This window comes from Protomyctophum bolini, assembly GCF_963924005.1.
Source record: "Protomyctophum bolini genome assembly, chromosome: 8".
NCBI classification, from domain to species: domain Eukaryota; kingdom Metazoa; phylum Chordata; class Actinopteri; order Myctophiformes; family Myctophidae; genus Protomyctophum; species Protomyctophum bolini.
In genome coordinates, this window is record NC_137869.1 from 12838234 (window position 1) to 12860001 (window position 21768).

The 21768-nt window shown below is 42.5% G+C and overlaps 2 protein-coding genes across 3 annotated transcripts in view; both read right to left on the reverse strand.

Moving 5' to 3' along the window:
• Positions 1-3972, reverse strand: part of znhit6 (zinc finger HIT-type containing 6) — a 43512-nt gene extending 39540 nt beyond the window's left edge. The window contains exon 1 of the mRNA XM_080771164.1: positions 3815-3972. Within this exon, the coding sequence (XP_080627290.1) occupies positions 3815-3963 (149 nt within the window). The 5' untranslated portion in view covers positions 3964-3972. The remainder of the gene's footprint in view (positions 1-3814) is intronic.
• Positions 3973-6855: 2883 nt separating this feature from the next.
• The window catches only part of col24a1 (collagen type XXIV alpha 1 chain), a 134832-nt gene continuing 119919 nt past the window's right edge, over positions 6856-21768 (reverse strand). The window contains exons 48-60 of one of the 2 annotated variants that reach the window (XM_080770376.1): positions 18073-18180; positions 17340-17447; positions 15427-15480; positions 14545-14607; positions 14291-14344; positions 13968-14003; positions 12661-12696; positions 12320-12346; positions 11194-11238; positions 10816-10984; positions 9618-9727; positions 9226-9462; positions 6856-8339 (exon numbers count right to left, since the gene is read on the reverse strand). In XM_080770376.1, coding sequence (XP_080626502.1) covers positions 8193-8339; positions 9226-9462; positions 9618-9727; positions 10816-10984; positions 11194-11238; positions 12320-12346; positions 12661-12696; positions 13968-14003; positions 14291-14344; positions 14545-14607; positions 15427-15480; positions 17340-17447; positions 18073-18180 — 1194 coding nt within the window. In that variant the 3' untranslated portion in view covers positions 6856-8192. Of the gene's footprint in view, positions 8340-9225; positions 9463-9617; positions 9728-10815; positions 10985-11193; positions 11239-12319; positions 12347-12660; positions 12697-13967; positions 14004-14290; positions 14345-14544; positions 14608-15421; positions 15481-17339; positions 17448-18072; positions 18181-21768 lie in introns of those variants that run through there. The other variant, XR_013964517.1, reaches the window with a different exon arrangement.

The following is a 21768-nucleotide window of genomic DNA, read 5'->3' on the forward strand; positions in this document are numbered from 1 at the left end:
AAGAGCGAGAGGCAGAGATTTTGTGTATTGGAATTTGGCCAGAGGCACGTGGTCGACTACACCCTCCCCAGGCCAACACTGGGGGTTGCCAGATACAGGGACCACTGTACAGAGGGGGGAATTGGCAATGTCTAAACTGGGAGAAAATGAAAAATGGATAAATAAAAAATAAAGAACCTAGGGCAATAAAAGTGCAGCCATTTGTCGTGATGACAGTGGTGCAGACATGTAGACAACTTGCAGAGTATGATATTATACCGTGTGAAAAGATACCTGTCAAAATAAAGGCGATATGTTGCGGGGACAGACGAGAACAGCCTCCATCTGCCATACCATTATAGTATTAACCCATTAAGACCTGAGGCCGATTCTACAAATGCCTTCTAAATCAGTAGTTCTTAAGACTTCATACATTTTCAAGACTTTTCTAAATTTTTCACACAAAAGAATAGCAGGTGTGCAGTGTGCACATACAAGCTCGGAGCACGGAACAAAGTGACACGCTGTGAGCTGAGCTTATAGGTCTGCTATTTTTAAATGGCCAACAGTAAAATCTAAAATGGCACAGCCACAGACACTTTCCCGGTTTTAATGACTGAATGGCTGGCTCAATTGCATTGTTATAAGTAACATACTGGTGATTATGGGTTGATAACATTGGAAGCGGGTGCAACGATAGTGGTGACACCAGCACCAGCACCATGCCTATGGAACAGCCACCCTATGGACCTGAGAGTGCCACAGACTGTGGAATGTTTTAAAACAGGCCTGAAAACCTTCCTGTTTCGGAAGGCTTTTTCGTGTTGCACCGGTTTTTTTGAGAACCCTGTTTTTAACCTTTTATGATAGATATGTTTTTAACCATGTAGCATGTACCATGTACCATGTAGCAGTAACTCTGGGATTCCTTGTGAATGAAAAGTGCAATATAAATAAACTTCATTATTATTATTATTATTACCAGTCACACCACCCTTCCCAATGCTCCCAACTGGCTTTGGTGAAAGCCTGGTACACTCACAGAAAGCAGTTTAGAGTTTAGACCAGGCAAAGGAGCCTCACCCAAAATGAGTAGGATCCCTCGCGGTTCAGTGATACACCTACTGTACTGTCCTTCTGCCAAAAAGAATTGTCACAAAGAGTAAAAGAAAATACAGGCAGAGGGACTTAGCGACGGTTCTCTGGCGATACAGATACCACCTAGTGGGTCATAAAGGGATTCTTTTATGTTTTTTCTTTCTTCTTTTTGTGGATTAAATGAACATAATTGTTTAAGCTTCCAAATAAATGACCGGTCACAGACTCACAGCAGTTTTATATTGTTATTTGCCATAGTGCTGCTAATAACTTACCAGAGGTACTGCAATAACATGGTCTCAATATTCTATCTCTTCTACATTTTGTGTGGGATAACCTGACTGAAATAAAAATATTAGTGCACCTACTTGATGATCAATGATAATTAAATGATAGGAGTTACTAGCATTATAACTATGGGTGGATAGTACCGTAGTAGCCTGCCTAACTCCTGTTCTGCGTTAGAATTTATTAACAGTTTGGAGAATTACAGTACATTTCAAGCACAACTCAAAACAATACTGTTAACTGTGGACGACACCATAAAGCTAGAGATGCTCCGATCAGATTTTTTGATCTGATTGACATTTATACCACTTAAATGGTGTAAAAGATCAGTTTCTCCAGATAGGGTAAATTGCCGATTACCGTAAATTGGCCGATCACTGGACGGTTATCGGAGCATCTCTACATAAAGCATTACACTATTAGGGTCCACCATGTTCAATTAATCTTCTTCTTTCGTGTGCCATCATCAGATGTCCAGATCAGTAGCATGCAGCCACATCCTCATCTCAGGTCCCACATCGAATAGGCTGGCTTCTGAGGGTGGTTTATACAGGGGACAGGTGGTGATTATGTGGTCAGCGACCACTTCGTCATGAATGTTTTGAAACGTCCGAACCCAGTTCGCAGGCGGTTCAGCAGGGTCCATTGCCGGCGTGGCAGTTCCTCTCCTTAAATGCCGCCTCCCGAGTCCTGGATGTAACGGTGGATGCATGTTGGCCTGGCTGACTCCCACTCCTGCTTCCAGGCTGCTGCCAGCCATGCCTCTGTAGACAGGTCCTCAGGGATGGACCTGAGCAGCTCTTGTACCGCCTTGTTGCAGGACTTGAGTCTATTTAGAGGCAGTTCTGTTGTGGTGGTTTTGTGCAGGATATGCCAGTCGTGTATTCGGGCTTTCCTTGCCAAGACTAGGGTAGCAGCCTCTCGTCTGAGTCTGGCCGGGACAATTCCTGCTAGTACTGGCAGATGGAACACGGGGGTGGGCTTCAGAAACCCAGTTATGGTCCGTAGAGTGTTGTTTATGACAACGTCAACTTCCTGGCATGTGGGTGGCACAGTACTCAGCTGTGGAGATTCGAAGCACCTTGGCAGATGCACCCCAGCTAGTACCAGCGAGATGTCAGTCGTGAGACCCTAGATGAGAGTCCGTCACTTCTTCAAGATGTCGTTTGAAGGACGTCGTACACCATTGACACCAAGGTACCGCAGGGCTTGCTGGAACTCCAGGCGCTTGTTGTTGACGAAGACATCCATTTCCCTTCTTGCTTCCCTGTTGTTGAGGTGGTAAGCTGCTGAGACTGCCTTGCCAGTGCTCAGAGTGCTGAGCTGAAGGTGCCACCTGCTCAGATAGGCTGCCAGGATGCTCATCATATCCTGGTTTAGGCCGGCTTCCATCGCCTCCCATGTTGGTCGTCATCAATTCATCATAACATTTAGAACAAATATACACTTCTATATAGCCAAAAACAGGAAATCATCAAAGAGGAGGTAAAAAGGGGAAAAAACATATACAGTGAGGGAAAAAGGGGGTACTTGATAATAATCACTGAAGATCATTATTTTGAATCAGCTGTGTGGAGAGAGATCTTGTAGAGTATTGTAGGTAGACTAAGCGTAACCCTTTTTGAGTGGTGCAACCACTCCTATAGACAGCTGTGTGTGTGTCCCTGCGTCCGAGCATGAAAACAGCGTTGTAGCGTTTGTTCACCACCAAGTGTCACTGTCGCACAGCCTAACACACAGACACACACAGGCCAGGGAGGAGGGCTTGTACAGTACAGTACAGTACCACTCACTTCAGACGGGTCTGATTTATTTATTTTCAGATTGTGGTCCGGTCCACATTATTGACTGACAGACATGCATCACTCAAATTAATGGAATAAACGGAAGTGACACCCATAAATTAAACACTTTTGGAGCAGATTTATTCCGTGTCGTTGTCATGGGCAATAGTAAGAAGACACGTGTTGGGGGTTGGAACCTTATATGTTGGAAGTTGGAACCATAGACAGAAAAGGTAACAGAGGGTCCCGAAAGGGGCTACCTACTCACACAATTTCACTGTTTCCAACAGTGCCACTATTATATAACTGTCTTTTGGAATCTGGATCCAATTTATGTATTACACTTACAATATTAACAGAGGATTATGGAAACTGAGTAGTAGTACTGACAATGATGCATAACACCAGAGAACTGCCTTTAGCAAACGACCTCTTCTGCAGTTAGGCTAATTGTCTCGAAAGCAATTTAGTGACAGTCACAAAATTGACGAGTGATGCATCATGCTGTAAGACTAGACCGATACGTTCCCTCAGTCCCTACGCTCATTCTGTAGCTCGGAGCTACAGAATGAGCGTAGGGACCGAGTGAACGTATCGGGGCTACTGTAAGACTAGCTCGTGTAGAGTTAGCCACATTGCCTTTATTATGTAAGGAAACCACTTACTTTGACAGGGACATCTTTCTTTTTGTTCCCTTTGTCTCTTCCACTAACCCGCCATTTACGTCTTGGATCTTTGTCGTTGACTCGGAGTCCATAGTCGGCAACATTACACTACACTTCACTACACGTTGTTGAGAAGATGAACACAGCATGTCCACTCCTCAAGATCCAAAACAACAACACTACTTCCGCAGTTTGCTTCTTCATGCGGCACACGTGGAGGAGAGATCCGGTTGAGCATGGGAATTGCACAATGGGGCCCCCTAGTGTTTCTAAGTTTGAAATGCAAAACACAGCACGTCGCACGCACGCACGCACACACACACACACACACACACACACACACACACACACACACACACACACACACGCACGCACGCGCGCACACACACACACACACACACACACACACACACACACACACACACACACACACACACAGGCATGCGCACACAATTCACATGCATGAAATTAGTATATTGTCACTAAAATCATGGACAGCGGAAGGGTCAAGGGGCTGTATTCATGGGGCTGTATTCATGTAACAAATGATATTTTAGAAGACCAATGCAAATATGTGAACACATTTATATTTCATGGTAGAAATAGATTACATGGATGGATGGATGGATAGATAAGTAGATAGATAGAGTAGATAGTAGATAGATAGATAGATAGATGGATGGATGGATGGATGGATGGATAGTAGTTTCCACATGTCTCATAGTCAGACGATCAGAGATCTCTGCATACTCACAAAACTGTGTAGAAACAATTCAGAAGACACATTACATCACAGAACCACTGCAAATCCTTGAAGGGACAATATGAAGGGCGACCCTTAATATGGGACCAGGGTTGATTTTGAAATCAGCATGGGTGTAGATTTATACCGCTGGTTTTCCAGTGGTATAAAGTCCAGTCATTGAATTTAGATTTCCAGAGACACACTAGAGCAGGGATACTCAAATAGATTTACCTGTGGGCCACATTACAAAAATGGCAAGGGGCCAGGGGCCAGTAGATAAAATTACGACATTAATGATACTTGATAACTTCTCTCTTTCAATTGCTTTATTTTCGCAAAATGTATCAAAGTACAATGTGCATGCACACAATATGTAAATAAATAAATGTGTTACATTTTCTTGCATAAACACAAAGAGCTGTTTCCATAACTGCACAAATTATTGCACATAACATGAGTAGCTGTTATAATAACATAATAACATAACATGAGTAGCTCTTTGCCTGCCTGCCTGCCTGCCTGCCTGCCTGTCTGTCTGTCTGTCTGTCTGTCCATGAGTAGTTATTTGTCTGTCTGTCAATGAGTAGCTGTCTTACTGTCTATGAGTAGCTGTCTGCCTGCCTGTCTATGAGTAGCTGTCTGTCTGTCTGCCTGCCTGCCTGTCTGTCAAAATTGTCCATGAGTAGCTGTCTGTCTGTCTGTCTGCCTGTCTGAGTAGCTGTCTGCCTGCCTGCCTAATTGTCCATGAGTAGCTGTCTGTCTGCCTGTCTATGAGTAGCTGTCTGCCTGCCTGCCTAATTTTCCATGAGTAGCTGTCTGTCTGCCTGTCTATGAGTAGCTGTCTGCCTTCCTGCCTGTCCAATTGTCCATGAGTAGCTGTCTGTCTGTCTATGAGTAGCTGTCTGCCTGCCTGCCCAATTGTCTATGAGTAGCTGTCTGTCTGTCTATGAGTAGCTGTCTGCCTTCCTGCCTGTCCAATTGTCCATGAGTAGCTGTCTGTCTGTCTATGAGTAGCTGTCTGCCTTCCTGCCTGTCCAATTGTCCATGAGTAGCTGTCTGCCTGCCTGTCCAATTCTCCATGAGTAGCTGTCTGTCTGCCTGTCTATGAGTAGCTGTCTGACTGCCTGCCTGTCCAATTCTCCATGAGTAGCTGTCTGTCTGTCTGCCTGTCTATGAGTAGCTGTCTGCCTGCCTGCCAGCCAGCAAGTTGGTTAAAATAAATTGTTATGGCTGAGTAAAATAAAATACAATAAACACAATTTGCCTGAAAATAGATTACCCAGCTATGACCTTTTTCATGAAAAAAAATGAGTAGTGATATGGCTGACTGAGTAAAATAAAACAATCTACCTGAAAATAGGTAGCTATAACTGAAGAGCAATTTCCGCAATTTCCGCAATTACCATTTCCGCAATTTCCATTTCCGCAATTTCCGCAATTTCCATTTACGCAATTTCCTCAATTTCCATTTCCGCAATTTCCATTTCCACCATTTCCGCAATTTCCGCAATTACCATTTCCGCAATTTCCGCAATTTCCATTTCCGCAATTTCCGCAATTTCCGCAATTTCCATTTCCGCAATTTCCGCAATTACAATGTTCCGCAATTTCCATTTCCGCAATTTCCGCAATTTCCATTTCCATTTCCAACTATTAATGGCAGCTGGGTTTCATCATTCAAATAAAATAGAATTCTGTCCGTTTAGCTATAAAATTATGTCAGGGAATAGGGATACACAGTATATGTCTTTCATTTGCATTGCATCTCCCCCCCCCCCCCCCCTAGCTTTTATTTTCGTTCGAGTAATAGTACAACTCTAATAGTATTACTTATAATAATGTAATTAAAGATAACTTCATTCAGATTTATTTATTTTTATTTCATTTTCCAGATTTTTTTTTCTTCTTTTTTTTAGATTTTCATTGGTGGGCCAGTCATAATGGTCCCGCGGGCCTGATGTGGCCCGTGGGCCTGAGGTTGAGTATCACTGCACTAGAGTACGTAGAGATCACTGATGTCTGGCTGTGCAAGGCTACGTTTCCTCAGATAAACATGGAGCCACCAGCTGCTTCTTTTCACCTGCAGTGAGCAGTTTCACAGAGAAACATATACCCTCCCAGTTCTACTACCTGCTGAACAGGCACCCTGGAGTAACTGGTGTTCGTTGGAGTGCCTTCCCAAGCCAGAGGCACTGTCAAACCCGTTTCCAAGGTGGTGGGTGACACCTCTACACCAAATGTGTTATATATATATATATTTTTTTTTTAAGAAAAATGAAAAACCAGCACCAAACTGTTTGGGGATAAAACATTCCATTTATTTGATGTCAACATATTAAATATTTACACATTTCATTCAACTTTATCCACCAGAGAATGTATATAATTACACTTTCTCCAAGGTAATATAACTTAAGAATCTTCTTGACTGCCCTTTTAATGGATTCTGATTCTGGCCTATGTTAGCTGCCAGTCCTATTAACAACTACAGAATGAGCTGACACATACTGTAGGCATGATACACATACTGTCACAAGTGTGTGCATACAAACACACTTATTTAAAAACATAAATACTTATTTAGAATGGATGAATGTTGTTGACCAAATAGATCTCTGGGAGTATAACTTACTGTGGTAAAGTAATGCAAACAAAAACAAAAAGGATATAAATAATCAAACATACAGTATGCTGTCAATATATACACAGGAAAAGTAAAACACACAGATGATCACTCATTCTTTTATTGCAGCACCAATGATAAGTCACTACTGAAGAACCTACCTTATAGGTAAAAACAAAAAGAAGAAAAGAAATGGATGTAGTATATAAAAAAATGGTTCATAAATTAGAAATGACCAAAGCAAAATAAGTACTCATACAACAGAATAAATCTTGATGTAACCGGTACATACAACTTGAAGGAAGAATACTAACGTGACACAAGCGTCTTTCCTAGAAGGCAAATGAGCGGAGTAGAGGTAGAGCACCATTTGTCAAGATGAACATGTCTAGCTGGATCGGACGAAAGACAAAACTGTTATGAAAACTGTAGGAAAAAAAGCCTTTGATTGGAAATGCAATATTTAAAACAGTCACACATTATCCACACGCTATTGCACACTTAGGAACCTTTGGTTAGACAGTGCTCCTATTTAGAGGCCTGGCACTCTCCTCTGGCTTAGGCCCCTGGTTAGGATGGCTAGTGTGTAAGATTGGGGAGTGGGAGGGGGAGGTATGAGTTTTGGGTTTAGATAGGTTGCTACAGTACATGGATAGGCCATACCCTGAGATCAGGGACTAATATGGGTCCAAGATGCAGCCAACCCAAGCACCTTTTTGACACGCAAATAAACACAAATACTTTACACATTTATTTGATAAATATTAGTATGCACTGTTCTCCTTTGGCCTTCGTGGCCTGGGTGTCCCATAGAGACAGAGTTCCTCCACTGAGGTCTGCCTGACTAGACAAGGTGTTTGCCATTCTCACAAACAAACACTAGATGATGGTCTCCCACGTGGTGCAGAAACCATTCTCAGCTTGGTGTTCTTTAGTAGGCAGACATGCTGTATGGGAGGCCCATATTGTACTAGTTTATATAAACGTGTTAGTTGTAGGCGATATTGGCCTCAGAGGAAGCAGACTGGTCCAACTTCTATATGTCGCTGGCGGTGGGGTTGTGATGTTGAAAGCTGCTGTACGTCTACAATTGGTAGATGACGACTATCCTGAGTATAGAACAAGTAATGTGACTGGTGCCAGCTGCCATCTTGGATCTGTGCAAAGAAAGGGAACACAGTACTATTAAAGTTCCCCAACACATCTCACGTACAGTAGCGATTTGAACTTTTTTTGTCTGCCGTAAGGCTGCATGGACACAAATTCTTCAGCCAGTTTGAGTAAAGGTGAGACATCTATACATCGATCCTTACACTAGCGGAGTGGTTCTCAAACCTTTGCATGTCAAGGATCCCCAAATGTATGTATTGTATATGGCCACGGACATCCACCTGAAAAGATTTTGTGCCAGGGACCCCAATGAGAGATTTGTGTTTTTGTTTTTTATCTTTCAAAAATAGCAGATCTACAAGCTCACAAAATGTGTCACATTGCGATGTGTTGTGAGTTTGCTGGGGACTCTTTGGAATCCCCTAAAGGCTCATACATAGTCTGTATTTTCTGTGGTTAGGTGACCACCGAACTACAACATGACGTCACGAGCCGTGGTGAAGAGCAAACCACCGCCACCACTCCAGCCCTTTTCTCTGTTTTTACTTACCACTGCTCAACGTTATTTCGCGGTGGTCAGCGACTCAGCGGTGGTCGCGGTGGTCAGCTCACCACCGAAAATCCAGACTATGAATAGGCCTTAATGGACCCCCGGGGTCCCTGGAACCCCCTTTGAGAACCACTACACTTGCACTATAGGAATTATGACCATGATTTGAATACGCTGTCTAGATTGTTTTACTGTTGTCTTTTATTTCACATCAGCATAAATCGAGAAAGAAAACAAGATGAAGGATAGAGGTTTGCATTTAATTGTCAACACTATGACTATAAGGATAATTAACTGGGGGGGTTCCAGGGGGTCCCCAACAAATACATTTGGGGATCCTTGACTTTAATAAGTTTGAGAACCACTGCTCTAATGTTCATTACCTTGCACTCATCTTGTAGCACGTGCGGTTCAAGTAATGTGTCTGCCTCAAACACCTGTCCACTCCAGCCACGGAACTTCAGCGGGGCGTCGTTCTGGGGGATCTGCCCACCGGCACTGAAGCTGTCTGATGTACTGTACGGTGGCTCATTGAAGCAGTGGACTGTAATGCTCTGGCTGGCTGCAGTACTCAGTAAGTGGAGAAACTTCATTTGGACTTTCCCGACACCAAACACCATCTGTAATGAGATGTCAAACCAAAGGAAAATACAATTTCAATGCAGAAACACGTACAAATAAGTAATACTAGTTAAAACTATTAGCTGCATTGTATGTTGTCTTTTCTGTTCAGCAATTACTGGAGGTTTGATTTTACCACTTAATTCCATCTTACCTTATTAGATGCCACTGGATTTAAACAGGTCTGCCCTTCTGCAGTGAAGTTACAGAAAACCTCAATGGCATCAGATGTACAGCCAAGATTGGGATCAATCCAAAAGCGGCCTACAAGACAATTTCCAATAATCATCAGTCCGACAGCCGAGGTGGACGGGTGGGAAATGTGGTATATAGTCTTTTTTATTGGCCTAAAATATTGTCTATATACATACATTCATGAATCCACTTGCTGACTGGCTGTCAGTATTGAGCAATATTTTTATAGGGGTTTCTTATGACCCTACCATTAACATCCTATGGCAGGCAAAAAACTTTCTTTATGCTTTAAGTAGCATGTGACATGTCAAACTAGGGGTTTTTCATGATTCTGAATCCATTCCAATCCATGCCCAAAAGGTGCTGACCTCATCACATTTGTCATGACGTCCATGGCCGTTTTTAGCCCAAGGAGTGTTTTTTGTGCAAAAATAATGCTTGCAATGTCACTTAAAGCATAAGGAAAGTTTGACATTTTTGACAATTTTGCCTGCCATAGGATGTTAATGGTAGGGTCAAAAGAAACCCTTATTAAAATAAAAAGAATTGCTCAATACTGACAGCCGGTCAGCAAGTGGATTCATGAATGCATGTATATACCGGTAGACAATATTTTAGGCCAATAAAAAAGACTATACCAAATTTCCCACTTAAAACAATAAACTGTATGAATGACTTTCAGCACCTGTGCCATGTTTTACTAATTTGAAAAAGATTTTAAAATAGTTCAAATAGCCGACCTACAAGCTAGCTCACAACAAGTTGAACTATTAAAAAAAAATATATATGTCTAATAAGTTTAGGGATAAGGGGCAAGGCGGTGCGCAATCTTCCGCCTGGCACAAAGCAGTGCACAAAGCAGTGCCAGACGCAGTGCAACTGATTGCTATTTTCCAACCAACTCAGTTGTCAGCAGCACCCACGCTGATATACATCAACATGTATCTGTATCCTGACCTCAATATCCATATTCTGGGGAGTATGAAGGGGAAGTGGGGAACAGTAAATTCCATGGCAATCCAGCCAATTTTGAAGATGTTTCTTGAGACAAACGTGCATGGACAGATGGATGGACAAACCACCATCCAAAATACATGTTTTTTTGTAGGCCAAAAGCGGATAAAATGCTGAAATCACAAGGTATATGATATTCTCACCATCATTGAGCTTTTGATGGCAGTCCAGCAGGTCTTTACAGACACGGGCTGGGTTCTCCCGAGTGCCCAGAGGTTTTTTAATGCTCTCTATCACACTGCTCAGGTAATGGAGAGTCTTGAGGATGTCCGAGTTCTGGTCTGGCAAAGCCATCTCAGTGTTCTGAAAACTCTTTTAAGATACATGCAAATTCATCACTGTCAGTTCTCTCAGATTAACAGGTTATGGAACCATGACAATATTAATAAGCAGTACAAAACACAAATGGTCAAGCATTACGTTTTCCTCATTACATCACAGTAAGTAGATGCATCCATCCATCCATCCATCATTCACCCTGACAAATTATCCATCCATCCACCTGAATAAAAATATATTACCTCTGTTCTATAGGCAGTGTTGGAGTCATCTGGATGGAACCGCCTCTGTGGGTTCAGCACATTCAGTTCAATAGTTTACGAACAATATAAGTTAAAAATATACATGTATATAGTATGTAAACCCCCCCCCCCCCCCCCCCACACACACACACACACACACACACACACACACACACAAAATGCAGCTTGATACTAGAGGGAAGTAGTAAAAAGTGAGTCATACAACAATAAACGGTCACATTCCTGACCTCAGTGGGGGGTACGGTACACTAACACATTCCCCTCAGTATAAACACCTCTGATTATCATACAATCTATGTAAACACAAGGCTACCCAATACGGCCTTTTTCAACCGTCAGATTGAACAAACTGTTCTGGTCATGCAGCTCACACAGGGAAAGGAAGTCACTCAGACAATGGGAAACTGTGGTAAACCATTCAAAGTCACTGAAGCGAAGCAGAGAAGACATTATAGGCTGGTTTCCACTACAGGGCTTACTCATCACCAGTATTACACAATAACATTACTAGAGTCCTTTTTTCCACATTCTGTCTGTGAGATTGTTTGTCAGCTTGAGTAGTTCCCAGCAAAGACATCAGATCTTGTGCCAGGATGATGTGTTGACCCTCACTCAACTTGGCCCTGCTGTCAATAAAAGATTGTTGCTGCTTTTTCTCCCTCTCAAATGAATGTAGCTAATCTTGGCCTGGCAAAAAGCCTGGGTCTTGGGATAAAAGAGAGATGCTTCACCCCAGCATGAATGGAAAATATCAAACAGATGAAGTGCACTGTACTAGAGAGTGTACAAATGGACCCTTTACACCCTCAGAGCCCCAACCTTCGAAATGGATTAAATCAGAGTTTCTGATGACTTCAGAGCATTTTACAGGTTTACTGTACTGTGCAATTCAGTGTTGCAAAAGAAGCCCTCTAACATCCATTTTATTCACCATTCAAATGTGCTGTCATGTACTACTGCTGTTACAATCAAAACAGCTCAGTAGAAAAATAAATCTGGTTTTAGCAGAATATTTTATGTGGACTTTGAGGCCTGGACATATGCAACCCCCAACCCAGTTTGTTTTCTTAAAATAATCAATGTCTGAGGAAGATAGTTGACTTACTGTGGGACCAGGCTCCCCAGGAGGTCCCTGTTGAAGAAAGGCAGATGATAGATATGATGTTGTATGGTGTTATCATATTAGGAGAGTTGATCATTACATTACTTCATATGACCTAGTCCTAGATCCTTATCCTAGATCAGATCTTGTCCTCTTAAAAGCTGTGTGCATACTGTGTGCAGCTGACTGAATCAAAAGTAAGTTTAATTTAAATTTAAATTCACAATAAATGTATTGTGAACTGTGTCGCGAATCGAGGCCACAGCCAGAGAATATAATTATTTGGGGGTCAAAGTAAACCTTTCAGAACCACGGTTATATTGCATTTAAATGAGTGAACTTACTCTGGGACCTGGATATCCCTGTGGCCCTTGAGGTCCCTGAAAATCAAAATCATCAAACAATCAAAATGTTATCTGTTAGATTAGACATAAACGCTATGTAAAATATCTGCTATGTAAATTCACATCATAACTGGGCTTTAGGTACCCTAATCCCTTTGCTAAACTTAATGGACAGTTTGTGTAATTGTGAAATGAGCATAATATACAGTAAGCTTATCTTCTATAGGCAGATATTGTCAATACATAAATTGTGCAGAAAGCAATGAAATTTGACAAATTGGTGTCTACTGCCCCCTCTGGTTTATTAGGGAACTGGCACAGTCAAACATCAGTAGCCCTAGGGTAGCTGGTGTGTGTGTGTGTGTGTGTGTGTGTGTGTGTGTGTGTGTGTGTGTGTGTGTGTGCGTGCGTGCGTGCATGCATGCATGCATGCATGTGTGAGAGAGAGAGAGAGAGGAGAGAGATGGAGTGAGAATGAGAGAGAGAGAGAGAGAGAGAGAGAGAGAGAGAGAGAGAGAGAGAGAGAGAGAGAGAGAGAGAGAGAGAGAGAGAGAAAGAGATGGAGAGAGAGAGAGAGAGAGAGAGAGAGAGAGAGAGAGAGAGAGAGAGAGAGAGAGAGCGAGAGAGAGAGATGGAGAGGAGAGGGAGCTGAGAGTGGAGAGGAGAGAAAGAGATGGAGAGAGAGAGAGAGAGAGAGAGAGAGAGCGGGGGAGGAGAGAAAGGGGATTTTGTCGTTTGTTTAATTCAAAATTGTACAAAAAAAAATAAGAATGAGAGAAGTATGTGTGAGAAAGAGAGGGAGTTTCAGCGGGAGGGAGTCGTAAAAGAGTTTACACCACAGAGTGAGGATGGTGATAGAAGAGTATATGTACGGTGAGCCCTCTGTGGCTTGCAGTGCTAACATTATGACAGGGCATTTCCTCACTACTGTTTACATGAGCTGGGCTGGGGAGTGCAGTACAGTAATGCTCCATGGAGAGTACAGCAAGCCACCTTGAAACATGTACCTTGACCGTGACTCAGCCATAGAATTATGTGCTGCGGGAACGTGTTATAAACAAAACCACCAGGGACACACGTCCAGCTGTCATACATCTATAAACACCCTGTATCCATCACTTGCAGTGGATCTTTTAACACACGCACACACGCACGCATGCATGCACGCACGCACGCGCACAGTACACACGCACACAGTACTGTTGAAGGTGACATGTGTTGTTCTCTGTTAAACATTACCAGTGAAGAGTTTGGAACATCAGCCTAACACTATAATAGAAATAGCCTAGATATAGAAAGACTCTCACCATTTCACCATTGCTTCCTGTTGGACCCCTAAGCCCCTGTGGAAAATAACGAAAATACATATTTTCAACATAACAGAGTATTTACTGCATGCAGGCTACCCTACATTCCAATGGTTTGCTTACTGTATGTTGTTGCTGGTTAGTAAATTGCATTGATCATGATCTCTCACACACGCATGAACCACAAGCTCACGAGCACGCGCACACACACACACACACACACACACACACACACACACACACACACACACACACACACACACACACACACACACACACACACACACACACACACACATGCACACAGAAAGTAAGAAACCTACAGGTCTCCCCATTGGCCCCATCATTCCATCAGGGCCGACGGGTCCACTGAATCCCTACAACAACAAACAAACAAACAAACAAGCATTTACCACATCAACAGAATTCATATAGGATTGAGGATCCCCACTCTGCATGTATGGGCCAGTCAATTCCTTATCAGAGTGATTGCACTTTATTAAGGACTGAATTCCCAGTGTTCCATCTGAAGAGAGCACAGTTGTGAACCCATTATCTGTCTTCCTATTATACTCACCATTATGCCCAAAGGGCCTTTGGGACCTGGCACACCTTTAAATCCAAAATCTCCACCCGGGCCCTGTTATAAAAGCAAAAAGTCCATGTCAGATATACTCTATAGATATACAGTACTGTATACAAGATATATGAAGATATGTACTATACGTCACACTCTTGTTTCCCCATCTCATGTCCTATAATCGTGTTATTCCCATCTGCCCTACTATTATATTATCTATCTATTAAATGCATGGAAACCCTGCGTGACCAGTCTTCCGCATATCTCAAGAACCATCCGACCGATCGACTCCCTACTACTTGAGGGAGTCATTTCACCAGTGTGAAGTTGGTCGGATCGGCGACCGTCGAGAAACAATTTGAGAAATTGCAGGAATCTCTGCACTTATGAGTGTGTGTATCTTGTTTATTGTTAGTTGGATTTCATTGGATTTCATCTCCTCTCTCTCATATTATCTAATTGGACAAATCTTGTCTCATGTCCTCATTTGCCAGTCTCTATGTTCCTTAAGTCAAAATCCAATACCCAAAATCTCGGCCACTCGCTCATTCACACTCGATGACTCCAGCATGGCGGTGTTATGGTGAAATTGCTGGCCTGCCGAAATATGTCTATGGAGGTCTTAAAATACGTGGCCTAAATACAGCAATGTTGAACTCTGCTAATAAACAAACTGCAACAATTTACATTCGGACACTGACATTATGTGATGTCTACACGATTGTCACATATTTCAGCAGGTCACCAATTTCACCGTAACAGCACCATGCTGGAGTGAGTGTGAGTGAGCTTGTGGCAGAGATTAGGGGTATTGGAATCTGGGTCTCTCTTCTCCTCTCCTCCTGTATAATAATTGGATAGTTGACCCACTTACGGTACCTTTGGGCCTGGAAACCCCTGTAAACCAGTAATCCCCAAGTCTCCCGATTGTCCCTGCAAACAAAGAAGACAGTTACATTAGAACACAATAAACTGGCAATGAACTGGTAATACATTTACATTTATTGCCTATTATAGATAACACTATCTAGCAACAAAACCTTTGCCTTAATGCTCGTAGCATCTTCAATATTTCTTCTTCCGAATAGCTTCATAAATCAAAAATCATGTATTCATATTATTTCCATATTATAAGCACATTATATAACAAAAGAAGAGTTTGAATAGGAATTAGGGCATGTCATGACATGTGAGATCTATAATATAATTAAAGCAATTTTATTTAAAAAAATTACAGAGTGGCCGTAGGCCAAGTTGTCTGTAACAGGGTTTGTCTGTCCCCTCAAAAGTAGGCCGATCATGTGCACGACTTCACTAAACAGAAGCATCCTCAGGCTACCAACCCTGTGTTAAAAGTGTGATTTTGAGAATAGTTTCGCCATACAGTGAGAGGGAATGGAATCACTTCTGGTTCTTCAATCACAGAGCACAGAAGCAACAGATAAAAGATTATATCATGCTAGGCTATCTATAAAATCCAAGGTTCTACCAAGGTTTAACATCACTTTCACCCCACTTTTAAATAACCCCCCATATCCTCAACCAATACCCCAGACAAAGTTGGTCTTCAGTTGGCCTCTCATAAATGATCTTGTCTAACGCAAAATAAATGAACTGTTAGACACAAGAAGTGGGTCACATGCAAAGCCCTAAGTCTGGGTCTATAATTGCACATTATACACCTACTCACAGGTGTGTGCGCGCACGCACGCACGCATGCACGCGCATGCACACACACACACACACACACACACACACACACACACACACACACACACACACACACACACACACACACACACACACACACACACACACATATCCAGACGAGGACAAGGAGTGGGTGTCTAGTACGTCCCGTCTGTGTCTGAGCTCGGTCTGTCGTGCATGGTGGCAGACACCGTGTTTGTACAGCCAATCATCCACATCCTCTAGTCGGCTCTGCTTTCTGGCCAGCGGGTTTGGCCTAGAATAGTGCACTCTCTGAAAAGCGTAAGGGGATCGGACCCAGGGGCCGAAGCCGTGTCTCCATTTCACCACCATCAATGGAGGTGAACAGGGGAGGGCCGACACACAAGGGGGATAAGGGTGGGGTATTTTGCGGAGTTATGTAAGTTAACCAGACTCATTTTCAGGTCCCTGGAGTGCCTGGAGATCTTACATAACCTGGCCTTGCCAGGTGGAATGTGTCAGACACGCACATTTTTACCCCCACCGCAATTGACTACTTAAACCCCTGTGCTATATTTAGAGATTGATATAAAAGATTTTATTGTTTTTAACTTTGGGGCGCTCTGGTGGCTCAACCAGTTAGTGCATATAATTGACATGGTTCAAATCACTCAACCCTTTCTGTCCTGTCTCTCTCCATTGTAATGTCTAAAAGTAACTAATATAATAATCCAATTCCAGGTAATAGCAGAATAATTAACTGGCACAAAAACATTATGTAATAGACACACTGGCCTCACAATTACCAATGACCTTGAAATTGACGAGACCCTAAAATATGCCCAGGCATATCCTTTATATTATTGCAGTATTGTTGGAGTTCACCAAGTAGATTCAATTAAATTAATTCAAAGGAGCTTTATTGGCATATTAAAACATATGTTTACATTGCCAAAGCAAGTGTCAGAATATAATATAAACTGTTTAAAATGGGAAAAGTATATATACAGTTGGAGGGTACAGCATTATGTAAACAGAGCAAGTAAATATCATATAGACAAGACTACTATAACAAAGTCATTTTTTGTTCCAATTTTAAATCACAAATTATATATACTCACCGTTTGCCCTTTCAGTCCGGGGTCTCCCTTCCAGCCCTGGTCACCCGTGGCCCCCTCCATTCCTTTAATTCCTGGGGATCCCCTCTCCCCTGGCAAGCCCAGCTCTCCCTGGACAAAAGAGAGGTCGTAGAGGTTGTAGATGGGCAATTTATAAAAAATAAATACATATATAAAAATAAATAAATGAACTCCAAAACAACTCCCACACTGTAATCAAAAATTTGCATGCTATAAGCAAATTTTTCGTATACGTATATATATAGTTTAGCTGGTGTTAAACTGGGCCCCCAATTTACTTCAATGAATCAAATATTGGAATATTGGATCATGAATATGACTTGGATCATGAATATGACCCTCGATTGGGGGGGAGGGGGGGATATTTACATGTCGGATACAACAAAAAGTACACATATGTTTTTTCATTTATTCATCAATAAAAATCAAAATAAAGTGTTAAAAAAAGGCATTTTGTCACATCTCAGATTGGGGATCTATCGATGCTGTTTTTTTTATTGCTTGTTTTCTCTATATAAAAAGAAAATGCACGTGCATAAAGTGAGTGCAGGCAAAGTAAGTTTAACGTAGTTTAACGTCATTTATTGTAATCAGATAGGAGTCACTTTTGGATGTATGGGTTGTCAAGGCCAGAAAGTATTTTTTGAGAGTTCTTTGCCACTCAGTGGGCGTTCCCGCACATATCCTCCATTGTAGGTACTATTGAGTATTGTACCTTTTGACCAGGTGGTCCTATCTCTCCAATCAGTCCAGGAAGACCAACTTCTCCCCTGGGTCCTGGACGTCCATCAGGGCCCACATGCCCCACCATACCCCTCGTACCCTGAAACCACCACACACACACACACACACACACACACACACACACACACACACACACACACACACACACACACACACACACACACACACACACACACACACACACACACACACACACACACACACACACACACACACACACACACACACACACACACACACACACACACACACACACACACACACACACACACACACACACACACACACACACACACACACACACACACACACACACACACACACCTCTAAATGTCAAAAGAGTTCTTAATTCAATGAACAGGTCATCAAGAAAAATGAACAATCAGTTCCTGAATGGAAATAATACAATGACAAAAGCAGCTGCTGTGCTGAGGTGTGGTCACGCACTAGAAGGGGAACGACATAATACTCAGGGCTGGACAGGAATAATAACAAGGAACCACAATTAAGCCATATTTCAACATATATCTCATATGTCATGTCCATTCGCACATACTGTACATTTCCATGCCCAATTCAAAGCTGTGTCTGCATAATATTCCATTTCAACATACTGTACATTTTACCACATGAACGCTAGCGTCCCTGGTCTGTGGCAAACATTAGGTGAGAATAGCAGGGTTGGGTTATGTTGTAGCACAACTATTTTCTGCTAAGACATTTTGTAGAGGGGAAAAAAGGAGGGGGTCGTATTAGAGCCTGGGGGATTCCAGTCAATAAAGTACTGTATATAGGGCTTAAGTGGTTAAATCTGTCACTCAGGGCTGTGAACCACAGGGCTGAAGTCGGCTGGCCTTTCCATAATATTTCTTTACAATGTGCTTGTGAAGTGCCGGTAAAATGACTGACTGTTGCTGAAGTGCTTTCTTGAGCCACAAGGACCACAATGGTTTCCTGCTCCATCAGAGCAGTGGAGGTGGCAGATGGGAGAGAGTGATATTAGAATAACAGATTGAATTGGCTGACCTCCACTGTACATCCAGCTTCTGTTTCTGAATCGCTGTGAGGTAAAATGGATAAATCATGAAAAAATAAGCCCCAAATCAGCAGGAAGTGGTTTGGAATTACACCGCGGAAAGGTTTGTTGGTTGAACCCCAATCCTTGGACCTCTGGGGAGCTCTTGCATAAGAAAAGGCCACTGTGTCTGTCAGCTTACTAAGATCTATCAGAGATTTAATCAAGTCTGACCTGGTGCCTCACCCCTACTCATGTGTGGATGTACAGTATGCATAAAGTACACATGAAGCAGAAACTTGCATTGGTTAAAGACGCGGTCACTGAAGCTGTCTGCCATAAACAGATGCAATCAAAGAGCGATGAGAATCACCTAAACCTAAAGTATAGATTATAACACTAGTGAACCTTTAAAAGTGTCAAGTGCAGTCAACCACATGGCAGGTGCGGTGTGGTGATATGGTGCGTTCACACGGGCAGATGCAAAGATACAGTCTACCATTCATTGTCAATGGAAGCCAGTGACATGAAGATGAAAAGATGCATCCGACGTTTGTAGCTGCTACAAAAGCTACAAATTCTAGCTGAGCTGGGTTCAACTTCCAGATGCAAAGCTACAAAGCTACAGTGTAGCTGCAATTTATTTTTATTCCTCCCCCCTGCTTTTTTCACCATGTTAATATAATAAAAAAGTGCTCACAGTTGAGACTCCATGCTGGATTGCTGTAATTTTTTCTCCCCCGCCAGCCGGCGCGCCTCCGAAACACATCACAACGGACACACACTTGATGACATCAACGACCGTGTGAACAACAGCATGTGCTAGGGAGTCCATTACGAGAAGATGTTTGTTGGAAGATTAGGTTTAGAATAGAATTAATTCTACGATCGTCACTACACTAATAACAGTGGAGAGAACAGTGGACATTTTGTCTAAATTGTAGCCAGTGAAATAAATTAACACTTTCAACCTGGCATCCAGATTTTGGGCATGTCATTAAAGAATTGTCAAAGATGTTTTGATATTTATATGAAATAGAACTTAAGTGATTACACTTGTCCTTATTTTGCTGAGGACCCCCTGGAACTCCCTCAAAGACCCCTGGCATCACCGTCAGATCAACTGCACCAAAAGCCACTGCGCCATGGGAACTTTGCTGTCTGCTTAATGGCTCATCCAATGTACCTGTCCAAAAATAGGGCCCTTGGAGTCTAGAAGCCCTAGTAGCAACATCTAGTGATCTCATACGGTACAATGGACATGCTGACAAGACAAAACACCTGTTCTACCACTTGAACCAATATGTGTGTGTGAGTCGGTGTGTCCGTCCGTCCGTCTGTGTACAGCTAATCTCCGGCACCGTTAACCTGGTCGATGCCAAATGTTGCACACACACTCCCTGGATGCCAAAGATGAACCTCTGCCCCAAACTTTCCAGAACGGCCTGTTATAGCGCCACCAGGAGACCGACTTTTGAAAAAGCATTTCTTTATATTACTCCTCCAGATTGTGTCCCAAAATCCCGCAAATCATTACACACTATAGTCATGTGTTCAAGCCAGTTCCGTCCAATATTTCATATTCCATCCTAATTGGCTAACATTGGCTTTCAAAGTTTGCAGGATTGGCCCGTTTTGAACAAAAAGCCTCAAATCATAACACAGCGTGCAATTTACGCGAAATCTTTCACAGACTTTCCTACTAGGCTGAGGAATATATCCCACCCTTTTCACATTGGCCTGTTATAGTGCCACCAACAGGTGGATTTTTGCAAAACATATTTTTGGAACAAAATGCCTCAAATCATCCAATTGCCATCCAAGGCATAAGAAGAAATGGCACCCTTTTCACATTGGCCTATTATAGCGCCACCAGGAGGCCACAACCTGACCTGCCCTGGTGGAGACCTGTGGCCCGAGGGGAACTTTATCTAGTTCTCTCTTCTCCTTCCCATTACTCCACACTATTCTATTCAGTCCAAGAACAGTCTTTTTTTTATCGAGGAGATAGATGTGGATATAGGAAAGAAAGACAATGAGATAGAAGATAATTGATAGCCATGATGGAAATCATGATTGCTTGGTAAGCCCGGGAGATGATGAGGATCGGCTCTGTAGAGATTCCCCCTCCGTCTGCCAACAGAAGCAGAAAGAGGCCATATTGTGTTTCCACCACAGTGGTATGTAGTGTGAAATCAGTCTGTTTCCTGCCAAGCTCTCCCTGTGTGAGAGCCCTGTGTTCTGTGCAATAAAAAAGCACCCTCACTGCACTGGACGACTGAACTGGACCAATGGCTTATGACTGCTGTTGGTAGGAAACCTCTAAAAAAATCAACCTGGCTCACAGGAACAAAGAGGTTATTTAACAAGAACAAATGTCTTACTTTTTGATTGACAGACATGCATTTTTCTTATTACATAACTAATGCCAAAGGATATTCCTTGTATAAACCATAGACTTGGCAATGAAATGATGCCGGTGCTGAAAAGACTTAGATGCATTTAATGGTTCCAAGTTCAAAGAACTTACTCCAACTGCAAGAGACAATGTTATTCACGTAAAAAAAAAAAAAAAAAAAAAAAAGATCATCTAAATCCCACACAAGAACTGTTACACAACTGGCAGCCAGACTAAGGGCCGATTCATACTCC